We start from the raw sequence: 22,706 nt of genomic DNA on the forward strand, positions 1-22,706 counted from the left end.
ACCCATAGCGTGAAACGTAGAGTTAACAGTAGATGGGCAAGATATGTATACAGTATGTCGACGAGTAGGTATATCTGCTTGGGCTAAGCAGCATCCTTCGAAAACAGGCAGTCAAGAGAAATCGATAGGCGTATCGATAATGCTTGGAAGAGCTTCTGGTCCATGAAGACGCTAATGAAGGGCAACCTTCCTCTGTCACTTAAGCGCGAACTCGTCGACATGTGCATTCTTCTCATCTTAACCTACGGCGCACAGACTTGGTCATTGATTGAAGCTCAAAAGTCCAGGCTCAAGGTTTGCCAACGAGCAATGGAGCGCAATATTCTGGGTGTTTGAAGAACTGATCGAATCAGAAACACGGCACTGCGCTCCAAAACCCGTATAACCGATGTGGGTGTCATGTCAAGACCGCTAAGTTGAAGTGGGACTGGGCTGGACATGTCTGCCGCATGCATCTAGACCGATGGTCACGAATCATTACCGAATGGGTTCCGAAGGATGGCCAAACGAGCATAGGCAGACCCAAAAGGAGATGGCGGGAAGACCTGAGCGCTTTTCAGCTCGATTGGCAGATGCATTCTTATGATAGGGAAGAATGGCGAAAGAAAGGGGAGGCCTTTGCCCAGCCGTGGGACGTATTACAGGCTACATAAAAAAATATTACGTATCGTTAATTCCTACGCTACTGTCTAGTACGATATTTATTATAACAACTATGACTATCCATGGTAGAATTGACTTGGGATTGCGGAGTTGCATCACTTACACACACACATAAACAACTTCTATCGGTATCTCGCAATTTGTTCTGACGGTTCCATATTCCCAATAAATAAGAATAGTTAAGAATACATATGGTTTATTGGCTGATATGATAGATACACACCAAATACTACACCATACACCAAATACTTTACAGGAGCGGTCATGATTCCGTCGCGTTATGGCAAGCAGCAACTCCTTCTGCTCGACGGGTTTACATTTTCTTTACGCAACAAGACGGCTACCGGCGGCCAGTACTATTGCTCGTCCAGAGTGACTGGGGGCTGTAATGCGAGAGTGTGGCGACTCAACACGGGCGAGATTAAGCGCGCCGAAGTCGCACACAACCACAAGCGACCTTCCTATGTCTACCAGAATGGCACCTATCATAAAATATAAATTGACAGTGACTGACTATCTCTTTGTGCGCTCAGTTGATAGGTTGAAGACCGTGGTCACTCTGGCTTCTCTCTAAACTTCAAACGGGTGAACTGCTTTTACGGCTAACGTCAGACTGAAAAAGTTTTTACGATGTATTCAAACAGTTGATAGGTACTTATCTCTGATGTCTGTACATATTTAGTTTCTTAATAAGAACGAAAAGGCAATGACCAAAATATTTTCGAGATGCTCATAAAAATGTTTTAACTAAGTAGGTGCTTAATAGAATAATAGCTAAAAAGAAATGAATAAGTATCCCGGTCGGATTCCCTTAAATATACATGTATTAAACAAGTCTCTACCGAATAAATAATTTAATTTATAGTTATAATAACGAGGAATATACCTATAAGAAAACTGTGACTATCACTGTGGTTGAAAGTTAATAACTGACTATAATGAAAGTTATTATAATATTATCCTTTAAGCTTGAAACGCAGTGACAGCGGTGGCCCATATAAGAGTCCACCGCGCCACACTTATTTCCCGCGCGGTATTTATGCGGACTCTTTCATGTTAGTTCGAATATTGCAACCGGTCCCGCCTCCGCGCCGCGCCGCACCGTTCCGCCACCGATGTCAGTGCGTCTCAAGCTTTACAGATGAAATCGTTAGTAGCAAAAACGGCTAACCGACTCATCAGTATATGAATATTTTGCAGAACCTATCCTGATTCCAGCGCGGGGTGGTAAACACAACCTCCTAATGCTCGACGGGTTCACGTATTCGTTTGGCAACAAGACAAAACGCGGCGAGCACTACTACTGCTCTTCGAGGACGACCTCAGGATGTAGAGCGAAAGTGTGGCGACTAGAATTGGGTAAGATTGTGCGTCGTGAAACAACGCACAACCACGAAGCTCCGACATACGTGTTCAATAAAGGCGCGTACCACAAGCTGTAAGTCGAGTATGGAGTTTCATCATCATCATTGTCATCAGCCGGAAGATTCCACTGCTGAACAAATGCTTCCCCTTACAACGCCACGAGATGAACGAGAACTTGCCACTTGCAGCCACCGATTGCCCAAAAATCACGATATCGCCAGTCTTTCTAGTGGAGTAGTAGTGTGAAGTTTGGTTGTAATGTAGGTATTTAAATTAAATGCATACAAAACCCATGTACTTAAAATTATCTCTGTTGAGTTATTAGTAGTCAAATTTATCTTCAAGCAAGTTTTTTCTGATTGGCGGTCATAGTGATGGAGACTTTAGGAGTACGGCGTATAGCTTAAAGCAGGTAACTAAATTACATGTCAGATTTAATTAAGTATACAGCTTGTTTACTTTTTATCTTTGCATACTATTGTTTTATAGAAATATAAGATATTAGCTTTTGCCCGCGGCTTTCCGCGTGGAATTCGGTTATCGCGGACCGTTTCCTCGGGAACTGTCCATTTTTCCGGGATAAAAAGTATATAGGCTATGTCACTTTCGGGCCCATAAACAATCTCTATGCCAAAAATCACGTCGATCCGTCGCTCCGTTACGGCGTGAAAGACGGACAAACATACAAACACACTTTCGCATTTATAATATTAGTATGGATATTAAGTATAGATAAGAAAAATACCGGGTGTCGCCCTTTACGGAATCAATAAAGGGTCTAGCAGGCTAAGCGAACTAGAAGTGCCCCCAACGACGGATCTAGTCATTCTTTCAGGTGGTGTCCTTTATTCAGGATAATGTAAAATCATCAGCGTATCTTAGCTTAGTAGTTACGAGCATATGTAAATAAAGTACTAGTGCAGGATGTAGATATGTTAGTATGTAGGTATGTTATCCATTTTCTAACACAAAATGCAAATAAAACATATGCAGCTCGAATATGTGTCAAATGTTATCAACGTTAACATGTCATCGTCGATGCATATTAAATAAGATAGGGATGCGAGGCCGGCAACCCCACGTTCCGGCCGAGGCTTGTATAATGCTTTTCTCAAACATGACATGAAATAAAATAAAAAAAAACAAGAAATCAAGCTGGCGGGACGCTAGTCTGGTCGCCCTGTTGTGTGCGCGCGTGTCGAGCTGGCTGCTGGCGGGCGGCTGCAGGTGGTGGTGCTGGGTGTGGGCGTGCGCCGTGTCGCAGAGCGCACGTTGAATGAAACAAAAGACGGTCGCATTGCCGGCCGGCCAGCGGCCTGCAAAGTTGTATGAAATCTCTTTGCAGGCCGCTAGAGTGACCGCGAACACGCAGCTGAGCCACAGCACCTGCAGCGCGATACTTCTCAGTCTATTATTTGTAACACAACGTCAATATTTCAGGTCATGTTTGAGAAAAATACTTACGTGTACACAAACAAACGCATTTTGTATATTTCAGAAGTGATACTGATACCCACACGGACGGGTAAGAAATTCCTGTTGATGCTAGACGGGTACACGTACTCTCAGATCAACAACACTACCCACTGGTTGTGCTCCTCCAAGATGCAAGGCTGCAAGGCGCGTCTGCGGCGCTCCGGCGACGATATCTTCCGCATCAACACCCAACACACGCATCCGCCACCCCGCTACATTTGCAAAAATGGAGCGTACATCAAAGTGTAGTAAAACCAGCATTTTCTAATATATTTTATTAAATGATTTGCCTTGGGGCGCAGCAGTTAGAATGCTGTCTCCTACAACTACAATGTAAGGACTTCGAGCTGATGTCAATGGATTGTTACGCAAACAGTGTCTTGTCATTATATTGATAGCAGCTTTTTCAATAGCAACGATTACAATGATAGCATTAAATAGTAACAACAACAACGGAAAAGTTGTATCATTGTCGGATACCAATCACTTGTTTTGTTTATTGTTCACATTTAATTCAAGTAAATTACCTATCCAAATATTTTTTATACATTGCATTGAACTTTTATTGTTTGATTTCGGGATGATGCGTACAGTCACCAGCACCAATATCAGACACAAAAGCGTGCATAAATATCTGATACAAATCTTTCTAGGGCCGGTAGGACGTGTCAGATATTTTTGCGCGCTCCGCTGTGGCAGATATTTAATGCAGGCACATTACATGTACATGCACCATTAAGAAAATGTATCAATGTTATTGTTTTATTTTTCGTTATATAACAACTAGAAAAGTTTACAATCAATTTCGTCAAAAAATATTGTACGCCCCATTTAAAATCGGTGAATTATGTTGCTGTGTGTTTAATCGCTCATATTAACTCAAAAATAAATAAATATCGTGGGACACTTGATACCAATTGACCCAATCCCCAAACTAAGCAAAGCTTGGTCTTTGGGTAGGTACTACACAACGGATAAACATACTTATATAAATAAATACATACTTAAATACATATTAAACATCCAAGACCCGAGAACAAACACTTATCATCATTCATTGTCTTTTAGTTATGTATTATTGTCCTGGGATGGACGCTTGTAAAATATATTTTCATATACAATTGAATGAATTTGAGTGTGAGTTCAATCAGGTATATGTGGACAACAGCTCTTAATTGTAAAACAATGTCGTCTGCTTGATGACAGTTTGGTACTAAGAAGTTTTAATTTCGAAATAAGCTTATTAGTAAGTATTTGATTGCTGATTTGCTATTGTGTTTGTATTATGTTTAGTATATTATTTGTAACTGATAAACATTTGCTTTGTTGTATGATTATCTTTTCATTTGAAATAAAACTAATACATGTACCAGATATTCACTAATAAATGTTTTTCGTTCATCTCGGAACATTTTTTTAGTTAGTTTGTCAAATTTCAGACGTCCAGTTCATTCCGACGGAAAAAGGGAAATACATCCTGGTGCTCCACGGGTTCACGTATTCGCAGGTCGGCGGGAGATTCTTCTACTGCTCGTCTAAGCACATGGGGTGTCGCGCGCGCGTGCGTCTCTCCGCCGGCAAGCTGGTCGCGTCCGGCGACAAGCACAACCACGTGCCTCCCTCACACGCGCGGTGCGGCAACGGAGCCTTCGTGCAGCTGCGCCCGCGCGCGCTGCCTCCTTCCTCCACCCCTTCCCCATCCCCCACATCCAGTGCCGCTAGCCTCCTCGCCACCGCGGCTGCCCTCTTCTCTTCCCCCCTCACTTCACCACGCGCTCCGTCCCTCGCGCTCCCCTTAAGCTTCCCCCGAATACTACCCAGAACAGACCTCTGGCTGCGTCCTCCAAACCCTGAAGAAAAAAAAGATCAATAGTATTTAGTAAAGTGATACTCCGATAATTATAGAGCAATAATTTATGACACTATTGTTAAATAAATTCGATTCTACGTAATATACTGAGCGGCAAAAAATCTGGCCCTCAAATGTATGCAGAATCGGTAATTTGGGCCAAATTTTGTGCCGCTGAGTATATTAGTATTGTTGCTATATTTAGATATAGATCTACTTAGTTTATTTGTTGATCTCTAACTATCTCAAAATCTATGTATGTATATTTCGAAAAATTGTGCTAAGTATAAGCTACGCTTAGTGAGATCTTACTCAACGCGATACGTAAATCGGTGATATTTTGTGTAATCAAATCGAGCCTTACTATAGATACGAATGACGTATTAATGTAAGTTTATTATGTACTATTTAATCTAGATTTATATTTTGTTCATAGTTATTCATTTTTATACAGTTATTTTAACATAGAGCAGCTTTTACGAATTAAATTTCTTTTGCTATTAATTACTTGTTATTATTTTTGTTGAACCTAAGATGACACAAAGGTTAGTCTGCGGTGCGGCTTTTACTATGATAAATACTAGTAGTGATGTCCGTTTTCATAAAGTTGTGGCACATCAGCGAAGAACAATGTTATAATTATATTTTATGGCCTTAAGCTAATATATCATTATTTTACAGATCGATCCAACTGTAAAAAAATATCTGCGTGTTCTTCAGTTCCTTTACCAAAATCCAATGGTAAAGACAAGATTGTCGGAATATCAGTTTCAGAAGACTCGGAAAAAACATTACTATTGGCAGTACTGGCCAATCAAACCAAGATGATGAAGCAGTTGTCGAAACTACAATCATCATTTAATCATTTTAGAGACACAAGACCGAGGGACCTCGTAAATAGTGACGACACTACACCACAATCAGCTAGCAATTTATCATCCTCACGAAGAATAAAACCTGCAAAAAACTTGCAAGACTTAGAAGAGCTTGAAGAAAATTTGAGTAATGAAGAGTTTTTTTCTGATGTTGTTTCGGAAATGAAATTAATCTGTGGATTTAGCGGTACAAGCATAGGTCTTAACTCATGTTATAAGCTGGTGGATTACTTCGTCGAACGTGAATGCCTTCTCCATTGCTCTTGGACGGGATCCACCCGAAGTGAGACTGAGGGTTTGAAAATTCCATTTAAACGTTTTACCAATCTTATGAAATGTTTTCACGCTCTTGTTCAAGAATCTGATTCGACTTTCTCTGAAGTAGATTGTCAGGAATTTTTCAAAAGAATACTAAGGAATTCTAAAAAAAGACTCAGTTGTACTGGTCAAAGGGCTTCTACGCGTAGGCAGAGGCTTAAGCAAAGCGACTGGAGTTTGAAGAAGGAGTTGATACAGAGCATTGCTGGAAATGATCATGAGGGGGAAACTGACATCATGGTGTTTTTGGAGGCACAAAATATTACTGAAAAGGACACAGATAATGAAAATGAGTAAATAATATTTTAAAATACATATTACATATAGCCGTGGTGGCCTAGTGGTTTGACCTATCTCCTCTCAAGCAGAGGGTCGTGGGTTCAAACCCCGGCTCGCACCTCTGAGTTTTTCGAAATTCATGTGCGGAATTACATTTGAAATTTACCAAAAGCTTTGCGGTGAAGGAAAACATCGTGAGGAAACCTGCACAAACCTGCGAAGCAATTCAATGGTGCGTGTGAAGTTCCCAATCCGCACTGGGCCCGCGTGGGAACTATGGCCCAAGCCCTCTTGTTCTGAGAGGAGGCCTGTGCCCAGCAGTGGGACGTATATAGGCTGGGATGGACATATTACTTAAAGGCATTGTTAATTGCAGATACTCAAACTCTCAAAGATACATAAATAAAAACATTCGCAAAAATGTAATTGCGTATTTAGGCGATAAGTTCCCAACTAAACGCGTACCTACTTCGCAGTTCGGTATTGCACTGATATTGATTATGAAAACAATATTATATCACGTTTCTTTTCATCTTTTACTACTGTAATCATGGATATGAAAATTAGTATTATAATAAATACGTGTTATGATTAACCTTACAGCATTAAAATTTGTAACTATTTTGTCCCTTAAGGTGTAGGTAATTCATTCGTCTCGTAGGTACGTGTAACTCATTGTCGTTACTGTACATAATGTTTAACAAATATAATAAGCGTTATCATACAAATAGTATATTTTCCAAAACCCGCATCTACCATGAAAACGCAACAATCATCATGAATTTTCTAAATGCTCATTCTTGTATATTGCATTTTAGGTGAAGCAGTATTTTTCACAACTAAAAGAGGGAAGCTCGGCGTGAAGTATAACAAAAGTCTCTATCACAAGAACTATGAAGGCTCGAATGGAATCATAACTTGGAGATGTAGTTTTAAGAAATGTAAGAGCAGTATAAGGACTAGGGGTTTAGAGGTCTTATGTGCTTCTGGAACACATGACCATTATGAAGATTAAGTTTTCAGTCTTGGGTTATTAATTAACATCCATCTTCTCTTAACTGCCTGTTTAATTTAGCAGTTTTAAGACGATTTTTAATATATATTTAACATTATCTTTATGAAATAGATTGTTCTTCATAAAATCTGATTCTGTTATTAAGTTATTATTTATTAACCCCGTTATTTATAATCACCTGTTAAGCTAATGTGTCTTTATCTGTCATTCTAATACTTACTTTGGCCAGACAGACATACAATACGGTTTGCTGCAGGTTGCAGTAAAACGTATTATTTAGTACTTACAGCAGGTTGTGATCTCCATCCCAAGAGACAGGCTCGCACTCGTACCATGCACTTCTTTAATTTTGGTTGTAATTAATTACAAATTCTTTTCAAATACTTTCTTTCAAGGTGAAGCAGTATTTTTTACAACTAAAAGAGGAAAACTTGGTGTGAAGTATAACAACAGCATATACCACAAAAACTATGAAGGCATGAACGGCCTCATAACTTGGACATGTAGTTTTAAGAAATGCAGGAGCAGAATAAGGACTAGGGGTTTAGAGTTCCTAAGTAGCGTAGGAACTCATACACATAATGAAGATACATAAGTAGATTCTATGCTTCGATTATTATTTGATTGAACCATAAACCATTTGAAATATTGTGCAATAAAATCTACTGAAAGCCATTTCGAGAATAGTAAAAAAACAAGTGCGTGTGATGACAGGATAACCCGACCAGGGATTTATTTAATAAAATTTCTGTTCGTTTTTAAATATATTGGTATTAATCAGTTCACATGGCGTCATCATTCATTTAATTATCATAAAATAAATATATATTACTGTTTCCTTCTGACCTTAATTTGAAAAACTAAAATAAAAAAAAACATGATTCAAACCTCGTCGTTACATTATAGCCCAAAAAAATCTACATTAAAAAATACAAAAAGATGGTCTTGAATCATGTTATTTTGTGGCGAACACTGCCAAATTAAGGGACACAATAATAATAGTTACTGCTAAAACCAGCAGACCACTCAAAAATAGTTGTCTTTTTATTCAAAGGAGAAGCAGCATTTTTTACTACTCAAAAAGGCAAACTTGGCGTGAAGTATAACAACAGCATTTATCACAAGAACTATGAAGGCTCAAAAGGCATCATAACTTGGAGATGTAGTTTTAGAACATGCAAGAGCAGAATAAGGACTAAGGGTTTGAAGGTCGTAAGTACTAGAGGAACTCATACCCACGACGAAGTAACATAATTAAACAAGGAAACAGATAAGTATGCTACATTGTAATTTAAAACTTAAATTGTTTGACGAAAAACTGTCCAATAAAGTTTATTGATTTTTAAGAATATTTTATTGAAACTTAGGACGTCAGATTCGAAAAAGGAATTACTTTCTAAACACGTGTAATCATCATCTTTATTAACAATATTGTCATAAAATGCAAAAATAAGGCTCTCATTTTATCGTAATTTGGATTTATGACGGTTAAAGAGTCTATTCTAAAATATGTTATTTTTTTGTTTAAGGTGAAGCCGTATTTTTTACAACTCAAAAAGGCAAGCTTGCTGTACGATACAACAATAGCTGTTACTACAAGAACTATGAAGGAGACAACGGAGTTATATCTTGGAACTGTCGTTTTAAGAAATGCAAAAGTAGAATTAGGACTAGAGGTTTAAATATCTACACGTTCCCCGGAACCCACACACATAATGAGGATTAAAGTAGATAAAAGTGTAATAATTATGTTTTGAAAGTAGACTGCTTAAGTAAATATGGATTACAATTAAATACACTTTATTTAATCGTTCACTACATTCATATATTTTAATTGTCCTATTAGTTTTAGAATTACAATTTCTCTTTGTCGGTCCCTAAGTCCTTAACGGAATGCGTCTCTCATCCACTCAGAAGTTGAGTGTTAGAGATCTCTCAAAAGAATAAGTTCGCCTTTGTACATGTATCTCAACGTTTGTATATTGTTTTTTTTCTGTATTTTTGTACAAAACGGTGTCTGAAAATCATGCGCAAATGGCTAAAGGCATGGATGGATATAATTCTTTTAACACAACTAATATAGGTACCTGCCAAATGCGAAAGTTTGAATGTTTGGACATTCGTCACTCCATCACGAAAAAACAACTCTGAAGATTTGGATCAAGTTTTTCTCAGCACGCTTCCTATGACATGGTATTTATACACTGCATACCTGTTAAACGCAATAGGTGCTTCTTAAAAATTTTAGGGATCTTTTAGTGAAGGGATAAGTCCGCCTTTGTACATGTATCTCAAAGTTTGTCAATTGTGTTTTGTTTCTTTTCTTTTTACAATAAAGAGTTTACATACATACATACGTATACATATCTGTGAAGACAGTGTTACATTTTATTCATAAAAAACTACGTTTGCGTCCCGCGAGAAAGCTTACTTATGTAAATGGTAATCGGTCTGTAGTTTTTGGTTTCATCCATTACAAACAAACAACAACAATCTATTTAATTGAATTCCTAATGGCCTAAAAATAGCGTACATTGCTAGAAGATAATTTAACTTACAATAGTCTAACATTTGTTGATCACGGTGCGCTATGAAATAGTAATAAGGTTTTCAATTTACAGGTCCTGAACAAAACCAGTTAGAAAAGATAAGACATATATTTCAAAAGGGTCACTCGGCACGAACTTCGAATTTCACAAAGTAGCAGTATTGCCGCCAAGAAAACTAAAAAAATTATGACCAATGTAATAAAGCCATGTTTCTATGGCATTGATTTTTTTTTGTATGTTTTTGATATTATGCACATCCGGTAACTTTTTATTATCCGGATATTTCATCTCAGTACGGTACGGCAACCTAAAAGCGATCCGACATCTTAATTAACTTAATCACTGATTGTCTTATAACGCACGTAAAAATCATTATTTGTCACGAAAATAACTTAAAAACACTTTATAACTTCTTTGTCTCCTGCGTGTTGTATTTTTTACGGACCAAACAGACAGCCAGCGTTATATTTTAAAGGCTGAAAGTTTTTTTATGCTAACGAAAACCGAAAGTACTTTGCTCAGAAATACTCAGAATCGAGAGTAGATTCGATTCATCATCTCAGCCGTCTACTCCAGGCTCTCCACTCAGACCAACTTGCGCTTTCCGCATCCAACGCGATCCAGCTATCTTAACCAGGTCGTAGCTCCATCTTGTTGGACTACCGACAGCTCGTCTCCCTTCTAACCCCATCGGCCATCAGTCCTGCGAGCAACTGCCACTTCAGTTTCGCAATTCTTCGGGCTATGTCGTAACCTTAGTTCTACTGTCATTTCTGATTCTATCCCGTATAGACCTCTCCATAGCCCTTTGAGTGACTTTGAGCTTCCTTATATCGTTAGCGCCCACGTCTCAGATCTGTATGTCATCACTGGAACACACACTGGTCTAAGACTTTTGACTTCAAACACTGCGGTAATTTGGCCGAAAAGACACTGCCTGCTGCTCCTGCTGCCCAGCCGAGTCGGATTCGACGAGTGATCTCTTTCTCGAAGTTGGACCTACCTAACTGGATCGTTTGGCCCAGGTATACGTAGTCGTCAACAACTTCGAGCGCAGAGCCTCCGACTATTACGGGAGCTGGCACAACATTAGACATGACTTTCGTCTTGTCCATGTTAATTTTTAGGCCAACTCGGTCAGAAACTCTGCTGAGGTCAGCGAGCATAGCACTGAGGTCCTCTATGGTCTCAGCCATGACTACAATATCGTCGGCGAATCGAAGGTGAGTGAAGTACTCCCCATTCATGTTATGCCTCGTTCTTTCCAGTCCAGAACCTTAAAAGCATCCTCCAATGCAGCGGTGAACAGTTTCGGAGAGATCACATCTTGTCTGGCTCCCCGCTGCAAAGGAATAAGTAGGCTTCGTGCTCTGGTCCTGTAGTCGGACAGACATAGTGGCGTTTTCGTACAGACACTTCAACACTTCGATACGTCAACTTGGCACCGCCAGAGAGCCTGCAGCACAGCCCAAGTCTCGATCGAATCGAAGGCTTTCTCGTAGTCCACAAATGCAAGGCAAACGCGGAGGTTATACTCTTCGGTCTTCTGTAAAACCTGCCGCAACGCATGTATGTTGTCTGCGGTACTATAGCCTTTTCGGAAGCCGGCTTGTTCGGGAGGCTGGAAGTCGTCAAGCCTGAGTGCGAGAAGATTTGTTATGACCCTGGAAAACAGCTTGTAAACATGGCTGGCAGGAGTTGCAACCCTACAAAGTGTCTGGCAATAAAGGAAGAAATTATATAAAAATTGAGTTTTATGGTATACACACTTTGAGGTGAAATTTTATGGCGTTTGCGTTTGGGATACATGATATTTTCCAAAGCCCTCAATATCCAAATTTTATATTTAGGGATCGTTCTTACCTGTGTTAGTACTATATATAAATAAGTTTCAGCCTCTTTATACTATAACGAAGGTCTGGCTCTTGCGGGCTCTTGCTCTATTATAAGAATAAATAACACAATACAATACAAAGCGTATTGTATTGAACACCAAAAAACATTCAGAACAAAATGAAATCATAACATAAAAGGTAGGATGGGAGACGAGAAAACACAGGGGCCTAATCGCTAAAAAGCGATCTCTGTTATTCGACCTTTTAACATAGAATCAAGAAAAAAGGTGATCAATGCAGGTGTTTGTGTTGTAAGGTAAAAAAATATATAGAATATTGAAAAAATACATAAAATATAAAAATATTAATAAAATAAATACATACATACATTACTTACATACACCACCTCCCTTACCAAAAATTCATCACCGCCACTACCAAACAAGATGTTAAGAATGAACCTAACTAATAAGTATTGCATGTAAACCTTCCTAATACAAAAATAAATTTATCTGTGTGTATGCATAACTACAATAACCTCTCACAATGCGCGAGCGCGCGCTTAATATCAGATATTCGAATTATCCGAATTATCCGGATAATGAAGAGCTTCCTATCCGGATTTGAAAATGGGCGGATATCCGGATAATATGGATATCCGGTTATCCGGATTGCAAGCCCTACTTGATATGGAGCTCTATCAAACAAACCAAAGTCACCTAACTTTTAATTTATAAAGATAATAGCAAATTAGTATCGCAAATAAAACAATATTTTTGTTTGCCAAAATTGTGTGAAATGAATGTGTGAATGTGTGAGATCGACCAAAGCAAGGAATAAATCGTATTTTATCTTGAAACTGTATACTTAATGACTATTAAAAAAAGCATTAAAGCTGCCTTATTCTACAAAAAAAATGCATGAAAATTCTTTCCAAAACTTAAAAACATTTTATAATCAAAAAAATAAAACTTTCAAATTAATATTTTTTTATTTAAGGCGACGCGGTATTTTTTACCACTAAAAGAGGCAAGCTTGGTGTAAAGTACAGCAATAATAGTTACTACAAGAACTACGAGGGAGGCAACGGCGTTACATCTTGGATTTGCAGTTTCAGAGGTTGCAATAACCGAATTAGGACTCGAGGGTTAGCTGTAGTAAGCACTGCTGGTCCCCACACTCATTGCGAGGAATATCAGTCAAATTCTAATTATTCTTATTATAGCACAGTAGTACAACAAGGAGTAGAAATTGAGGGAATTGATTGAAAATAAGCTACTATTTTTTCTTGATTGTCACATTTTTGGCATGGAATTTTCGTTTTTTTTCTGACGAAAGTAAGGAGAAAGGTTCTTAAGTCCATGGATTTATGTAGTGAAAAATTTGAGAAGAAAAGCTACGAGTACAATTTGAAATGAAAAAAGAAGTTATTATCTCTTTGTGTTGTAACCACATATTTCCACAGACTTCGTTCGATAGTGACATGCTAATTTCAATAACCCTAGTCGGGTAAAAAGGGTTCCTACCTGCTCTAGTCATTTAAGTAACGTCATTCTGAAATTGTTCAAGTACACTTGGTAAAATCGCAAATTAACAGCGGTATTTAGGACCACTGTCATTAGTGTATATTCAAGGTTGCAGCTTCGAAAGACCCTTGTTTACCTCGTAGTACTAGAAAAACTGCCTATTTTTCACATTTTTTTTTTCAATTTTGTCACGATGGCTCCCAGATTAAACGATTTCATAAAACGTCGTTTGCGTTTTAAAAGCAACATACATTTACATTTGCTATTATTACCGACCAGAACCAGGTCTGTAGTGTGGTAATAAAGTTACCAAAATATACTGTCAAAAACGTAATATTTTCCAAAAAAGTGAAATTTAAAACTTTGTAGCTTTCGACTATAATATCGGGGAAAATAGTCAATTCAAGTTTAAAGTTATAAAGAAAGACGTAATAGCGAATTTAATTGGGTACCTTAACTTTTCTGGGATGGTCCATATTATATTTTTTATCGATAGTATACGTGATGTAGCTCACCCCTGTAGATAGATATTTTTTTCACTTACTTTTTTTGTAAAAATAAATTGAAACTATTTCAGCAAACCACACGTTTCGTGAGATTAATAGGTTTTGTGCCTTGGTCTGTTTGCTTAAAAAAAAGAGGTCGGATTGACACCTGTCAGTTGTCAAATGTCGCCATACAAAAACGGCAAATGAAAATAAATATCTTTCTACAGGAGTGAGCTACATTATAAGTCTACTATCGATAAAAAATATAATACGAGTATGGACCATCCTAGAAAACTTTAGGTACCCAATTAGCTTTAAGTCTCTAGCATCAGGTTGTTGTAGTACAAAAAATCCCCTATATTTCTTATAAAATAAATAAAAAGTAATTTTACTGCTACATTAAAATAATAATAATAATAATGCAATTAACATAACAGAAACACAGCAAATAAAACGTAAATTTAGAATCACACAATGTCCAGAAAGAAAAAAAAAACAAACATCCTGTGAAATATTCGAGAAATACCTTCTCAGTTATACCATTATGTTTTTTAAGAAACGTCTGCTAAATTTCAAGTCTAGTAATTTTGCCTAGGTGATGATGAATTAGTCAGGTATGTTATACGTTACTGGTAGTCCTGCCTGACAACATATAAAAAATTCAAAACTAGTTATTTTGCGATTTTAATCTAGGTACTATACTGCTAAACATTTACTTCCCATGACTGTAGGTAACTTGCTTAGATTGAGATGATTTCCATGTGCCGTGTGTGTGATGATAAATGTATGCTTTTCGCATTATGATTCCATCATTAATAAAATAACTTATCTTTGCCAGTTATGTACCTAATCCTTCTTTCTTGGATCATATCATATGGCTAGTACGAGTGATCATTGTCTCGTCGATCAGTAAGTATTTCTTTAACCGACTTAGATGAAACGGTTGCGCTGCCGCTACGTGACTACCAAAAATATGAACTAGACACTAAACATCTGATGTAACTTAAGATTGATTGAGACCTATGATAATAGAAGTATTGTAATATTTAACATTCCAACAGGTCTAAGGTTCATCCAAACTTGTAAAGGCACGACAATTCTCGTTTACTGCGGGATTCGTTTCTCAAGAAACTACCAAAATGGTGGAAGGGTCTCGTGGAAGTGCAACAAGATCGGCTGCAACGCTCGCATTTGTACTGTCGAAGGAGAGGTCGTCAGTATTAAGAATGATCATATTCATGCAGTTCCACTTCTGTAAGGAATATTAGTGCGTTTATATCCCCAAGTATTAATTAGCTTTCAACAAAATCGGCCGACTTATCTCACTTTGCTACAGCTACCGTAGGGGTGGCCGTGATACACTGACAAGCAAAAGTAACGAGCTATTTTTTGTACAAAATCGTACAAATGTGACTCATTATTTCTGCTCGTTCAGTAGGCGTTGTTAAAATGTGTGTATATATATAATAATAATAATAATAATATACTGATGTATGGATACTGACACTGAGTCTTAACTATGAACCATTATATAGCCTCCAGTAGTGGCCTTCCCACTGAAATAACTATTAAGAAATGTATATTTAGGTACTTAAGGTATCTGCACGTTATTGCCATTAACAATCAGAGTTCATGTAATACGGTAGGTGTACTTGATAACTCCCGAATATGACATATCGAAGAATTTATTATTTATTTATTATTTTATTTATTTTCCAATAAAAAATGACAGCATTACAGTAAAACCAATGCGCTGTAAAATTCAAATTATACAAAAAAGACATTTAAAACAAATAATACGTAGCGATAAAAAAACAAAGATCCAAAAAAAAAAAAACATCCTGCAGGATTTTCGGGAAATACCTTCTCAGTAACACCATTATAGTTTTTTAAGAAACGTATGCTAGATTTCAATTATAATTCAACTCAATTTCAATTTTTTTTTATTTAATTACATACATATACAGCCAATGTTTGACGAAGAAAAGTAATAATTCGGTTGAAAATCAAATTTATAGTGATTTTTTGATAAATCTATGTCCGTCTCTTTCGAAAATGCTTTTCCTCATAGTAGTACCACCGTATACAGTATGTATGATGCTACTTGCTGGTGGCGTACACGTTAGTACCTAAGTTGTTGTGTCTGTGTCTAATCTTAAATTTCATGCCTTCATAACTCTGTCTGTGAAAAGATAGCTTGAAAATAGTTTTTTCATTCAATAACAAGCATTGTCAAGCTTTGATATGAAACTACAAAAATAGTCAAATACTTTAAATGTATTGGGTACCTAAGTACTAGTAAATTCGTGTCGTGGAACTGAATTGATTAATTTATATTCTTGCTTTTATATGAAAGGTCTCCTTGGCTGGTTGCCAAGTGGAATCTAGATAAAATTTGTGTGGGATTATAAAAAAATAGAAGAAGGTAAAACTGTTGTTTGATTATCCAGCAATACATAGAGAATTTCTTTCAGCTGCCTAGCCTGCATATCAAGGTACAATCGTTCCTTAATGCAGATGTTAAACTGCCTATGGAAATATGAAACGATCTATTTTGTTTTAGAGAGGGCTTGGTTTTGCACATCCAGGATGGGGCGGCCTCAACTATGCCTTGGAAAGTACAAGTTTTGCGAACGATCACGAAACGGAGCTAAGGTAACCTGGCGGTGCACTAGCCAGCCTCGTGGCTGCCGAGCCAGCGTGGTCACCATCGACGATCAACTTATCAAGGTAGAGAATAGACACAATCATTAAAAGGACCACGTAAAGTTGATGCAACTCTTCATTGTGCATGGATGCAGAAGACACGTTCTAGGAAATGTTCTGGCGTGGCAAACTACAGCGTACTAAACCTCAGGTCAACGTGCATGGTCTGCTAGGCTGCCTCCAGGAGCTACGCTGACAAACAGCCAACCAGTCTTTAATTTCTCGAGTTAGCATAATAGCTATCGATGGTGTTGAAGTAATGGGGTATCTTAAGTTTTCTGAGATGGTCCATAATATATTTTTTATCGATAGTAGATTATTAGACTTATACTCGTAATGTAGCTCACTCCTGTAGATGAAATGACATAAAAAAGTTTATTCAACACACACATAATAGTTACACACAAAAGTTACAAAAATAGTTCAAATACAAAATATGAAATAAAATATTAATTAATATATAATTTTGTATGTGTGAGTGAAAAGGTCCCGCCTCAGCATAAATGCGGACTCCTGGGATGGAGTCAGCGCTGGTCTTCCGGCGGAACCATCCATAGATAGTCCCCGTACTTACATACGTGTGAGTACGTATGTGTCGTTGTATGGCTACATTTGACAATTGTCAGCTGTCAATCCGACCTCTTTTATTTATCAAACAGACAAAGGCACAAAACCTATTAATCTCACCAAACGTGTAGTTTGTCGAAATAAAGTTTCAATTTATTTTTACAAAAAAAACGGAGTGAAAAAAAAATGTATCTACAGGAGTGAGCTACATTATAAATCTACTATCGATAAAAAATATAATATGGTCCATCCTAGAAAATTAAAGGTTCCCAATTATGTTTGGTACTAGGGCTTCTGGTACGGGGATTTTACACAACACACAGAACCATAAAATAGAAAGAGAGTTTTTAGTTTGTCTTGGGTTTTCTTGGGTGTTTGGATAAATGTTATAAAATTCGTGCAATTAAATAGGTACTTCATTCATTCAATTAACATTTGAGAGTAAGACTTATTGGTGTACCTCCGACCAGTTCGTTTTTTTTTTTAATTTGACCATGTCGCATTGTATAATGTTAAACATATTTGTAGCGAAATCGGTTAATGTTAAAATAAAGAGTAATTATTGAAACAAACATATTTTTGTAAAATTGGCAATATCAATTTTATGGGGTGTTGTAATACAAAGCAGGCGTAATAGATCGTGGTAAGCATTGTTCTGGATTAAATGATTATTATTTTTTAAACGTGATTTTCCTTAACAGGTTATATTTTTTAAGTACACCTCTGACATGCCAATGCTAACGCGACGCTGGTTATTAGTACCAACTGAGTGATGAATGAGGCATCTTCGCAAAGTAGGCAATTGTGGAACGATTGCAAAAGTTATACCGTTTTTTAGTTACATATGTCTAACTGGTACCTATGCGTAACAGTTGTTCTTATTTAATTGTATTCAATATAAATATCTTAGAAAAATCTCTTATTCAAAATGATCCGGTTCAATTCACAAAGTTTTAAGTATTTTCAGGCATGTCCAAAGGAATAAAGTTCGAGACAACGATATTCGGAAACCCGATCATATGCTGGGGTAGCCATCGATTTATCAAGAAATTGGGACGTCGCAACAAAACCTGGTGGGAGTGCACTGCGAGAAAGACCCGCGGATGCCGCTGTGTTGTGGTCACCTCAGAGAATCGGCTGGTTAAAGTCAACGGGTGGCATAACCATTAAGAGAACCTTAAGCCTAACAGTGTGGGGTAGAATGTCGGCCGCGCCGTTAAGGTTAAAGCTTGTAGTTATCTTACGTCTACGGGCACTGGTCCCTAAAATCTAACTTTCCTCGCATTTCTGTTGCGTGCAACGGATCTAGGTCAGAATTCTCATACGACTCATTTCTGTAAGCCCCTCGGGGGCGTAGGCCAATTTTTTTAGTATTCTGTGAATTGGTTCTGCCTTGTTATAAAAGAAGTCGACAAGCTACAATAAGCCATAGTTATATATATTATTATTATGTACGTCCGTGTGGGTTTGTGTTCAGTTGTTTTTATTTGAGGTTACAGCGATTGATACTGACATCGACAAAACAATTAAGTCATGTTGCTGTGAAATACTCGTATCAACATTCTGTTATTTTGTAATTTTTATTAGATTGTGTAAGTTTTAATCAATAACCCTTTTTATTTTATCGTTCAGTATACGTAAGAAATATCTAAATAAAGGGTTAAATTAGGTTTAGATTCTTTGCATCCTCAGTATCAAACGAAATGTACATAAAAAATTTTTGTTAGAAATTAAAAATTCTCGATTGATGTTAAAATTAGGAATTCTTTGAAAGATTTTTGTGTACTTTGTTCACGTACGAAAACTTACGAGCGTAGTTTTGCATAAAATCGTGAATATTTGAAAGTTAGAAAATGCTTGAGACTTAGTTGATTCAGACAGCATTTTTTACATGAGACTGGGAAACGAGCTGGCGAGTCACCTGCTGTCATCATAAATTAAAAAGCATGGATGTAAAATAATGTAACAAAAGATCTAATATTCACAATTCATTAAAGATTCCAATAATTAGGAAACTCACTAAATATTGTGTCTTCGTATAGATTAGATGAACATTATATTAAAATCCTTTTAAATATAACTCTAGTCGTAATCTTTGAAAATTAAATTGTATTCTCCACTGGTTATTCTATTAATTTATACCACGCAAGCCTTACTATCACTACTAAGAGACGAAATAATCGTGTAGGTAATTATTATTATTTTCACCACGTTTTGTCGTGCATATACTTGTGTGATTAAATTTTAATGAAAATTGGGAAAGTTCACAATAGTATATTAAAAGAGACGTATTTTAATATTTAATCGTGAATTAAAGTTGATTGTCTTCTCTAAATAAGGAAATAGATCTGGAATAGTATAGTATAGTATAGTGTAGTACATACTATTAGAGAGAACTAACAATTTCACTATTGATGTGTTAAGTAGCATCATTCTATCTGTTTGAAGGCGTATTTTGCTTGAAAAGTACCCAAGCAGTGAAATATTCTCTTCAATGTCGATCATTTTCTAGTTAAATGGCAGCCAGCTCAATTAGTTCATTGGTGTCATATGTCTAGAAAACGATTAAACTGCGTCAATTTCGATTAAATAAATAAGTGTAGTAACTAGCGCGCCCTAATTAGTTTGATAACATTTCCTTTATATGTAACGGGGTTTTCATTTTCAGAACCGAAGTTTGGCCTATCTCAGCGAGGAAACCTGGTAGTGCAGATTGGTGAATGGCGCTTCAACAAACACGCCTGTTGGGGCTCCAAGGTCCGATGGACTTGCATCAAGAAGAAGAACGGATGCACTGCCGCTATCACTACTATCGACAATGTCATTGTTAAAACTTTGGGGTCACATAATCATTAAAATATTTGTTTTATTGCAAAAGACACGGCTATAAACGATAGTGTCTTTTTCAACCTCGATGGAGCTATATTTCTAAAAATTTAATTGAATTACTATTTGTTTTACTACCATCAGCGAGAAAGCATGCACTGTTTGACATAAGTCTACCTTAAAGAACATGACATTGAAAGGTCTTGGTCTAGATTTCGATCTATAGTCATAAGTTCACTTTTTGGGAACCTTTTCAACAATAGTTTTTCCACTGAGATTTTTTTTATATGATTAATGTATGAAGTTGTTGATCAATTTCTTAAAATGATTTAGTTTTAGTCAGGTTCCCTAGCTATAAGTTAAATTAAAGTTTTCATTTGTCTGGCTGCTGTTCGGTAAGACGTGTAATTGGTAAAGAACATCGAAATGACTTAAGTTATTTCTCTCGTCTGGCCAACTTGGTCAAGTACTCAGACAATCAAGATAGGACACATATTAACAGCCATACGCCATAAATTTATATCGTCTGAAATTTGCAATATACTCTATTTGTATTAATTAAGTTACATTTTGTGGCACTTCCGTTTTTGTCATGACTAAGCAGATTGCTGTTGCCCCTCGAAAACTTTGGCGAATATGATCAAATGTAGATTAAAAAGATAACTGATAGTTTTAAAATGATACAAATTATTAGGATAATAACAGTTTACAGGGCACGGAATTACAAACTGGCCCCCATATTAGGTACACAACTTACAAGTGCTAAAAGTACAAAATTGACACTTTTTTCACTTTTAAGTTTTGTGGTATGGAGGCTGGTTTAAAAAAACGTTTTGTTTTGCATTAAATTTCTTAGGTAACGCTATATTCTATACTATGCCAATCCAATTTATTAAAAGTGTAAACAAACCGATTTCATCAAAAATCTTGTATAAACACCCACTGGATCGAATCAATAACACATTTATCTATATTCGTGTCTTTTAACTAGACGTCTAATCACTTTTTTCATAAAAATTCACTTGATTTCAATATTTATTTTTCATTTGAAAAATCTTCGTCTAAATCTGTCGTTTTTTCTTGATTAAAACATGTGTATAATCTGTGCATAGACTAGCGTAGAGATGGTGGAAAATTTGACATTTTAAAAATTTCATTTACCTTAAAATTAAAAAATATTTACTGTTTTATAGTTGAATAAGCAGTCTTTCGAATTAAATTAAGTATTGTAAATAATAAAATAGACAAAACTACGTTGATCTATTCAATTATTTTATGCAATAGGTTCTTGGTTTTCACATCACTAATTGTCTATGGTTGGGTTAATGGCGTACAATATACCTTTAACCTTTACCTTTAAATCTTTTAGGGGCACTTGCAGGCTTTTTAATTTAGGTTTAAGTGGTCTTAAGTCTTGTCACATCCATACAAGAACTTTCAGCTTAAGTTTTAAATCGAGATTTAAAAAAAGCCTACAAGAAGTCCTTAGTATCCATAGGATAAAACTAGCTGTATTATTAAAATGCTTTGTAACACTTTTTCTAAGTATTATTTTGATTAAAAATACTTCCTTCAGCATTTTAATGATTGATTATAGGAATTAGTACAAATGTATTGAATGTTACTTCTTCATTATTAGTCATTGTATTTTGTTTTGGGTGTTTAAGAAGAATGATAGTAAATTTGACGTAGAATAGTTCATGAAATGTTTCATTATAATATAATCATGACATGAATCTTAGAATTTAGATTTTAGTCGGAATTCGTCGATCTTTATTATTATTAAGTAGATATACTTAATTAAAATCGTCTCTTTTTCGATATAATTTTAAGTTTTGAATGAAATTAAAAGTATCTCCAATTATTATTAAGAGCTTAATAATCTCAAATTGTATCAGCTATTGCATTTATAAATTTTGAACTATTAAAGTAGGTATCAGTGAAGCATGTGTTGTTATTTCTATTTATCATCTTCAATTAAGTATATTTATATCTATATGATCTGAAGTAAAATCGTGGTTGTAATATATTTTTGAAATTCATGTATTTCCATTCAAAACTAGTGATAATAGAAATAAAACATTTATAAAATTTAATAAAAAAAATTGCTTAAAACTAAATTAAACCTAAAAATGAACCTGCCAAATTTAGAAGCGCAAATTAAAGAAAAATGCGTTGATACAATAAAAAAAAAGGAATCGGAACCTGTAAGCCAAAAATGTAATAGTTAAATTAATCTTAAATTTAGGTAATTTATAATCAACATTAAAAATTTACAAGTTAGTTATTAGTTAACGACTTGATTTCTACATTCTGTTTTCCTCTGTTTCTGGTAGCCAGAGACCTACGCGCGACGAATTAAATATTTA

At 36.2% G+C, this 22,706-nt stretch overlaps 1 protein-coding gene across 22 annotated transcripts in view; it reads left to right on the forward strand.

The window, feature by feature from the left end:
* LOC141434168 (uncharacterized) overlaps positions 1-22,706 on the forward strand; it is a 500,735-nt gene that overhangs the window by 76,118 nt on the left and 401,911 nt on the right. The window contains exons 5-6 of one of the 22 annotated variants that reach the window (XM_074096498.1): positions 1,864-2,022; positions 3,527-3,768. The exons of 18 other annotated variants lie outside the window; for them this stretch is intronic. In XM_074096498.1, coding sequence (XP_073952599.1) covers positions 1,864-2,022; positions 3,527-3,753 — 386 coding nt within the window. In that variant the 3' untranslated portion in view covers positions 3,754-3,768. Of the gene's footprint in view, positions 1-1,863; positions 2,023-3,526; positions 3,769-4,943; positions 5,393-6,034; positions 6,859-13,223; positions 13,508-22,706 lie in introns of those variants that run through there. 3 more of the 22 variants (XM_074096517.1, XM_074096491.1, XM_074096495.1) reach the window with 3 other exon arrangements.

Source organism: Choristoneura fumiferana, chromosome 13 (assembly GCF_025370935.1).
Source record: "Choristoneura fumiferana chromosome 13, NRCan_CFum_1, whole genome shotgun sequence".
In the NCBI taxonomy this organism is placed as follows: domain Eukaryota; kingdom Metazoa; phylum Arthropoda; class Insecta; order Lepidoptera; family Tortricidae; genus Choristoneura; species Choristoneura fumiferana.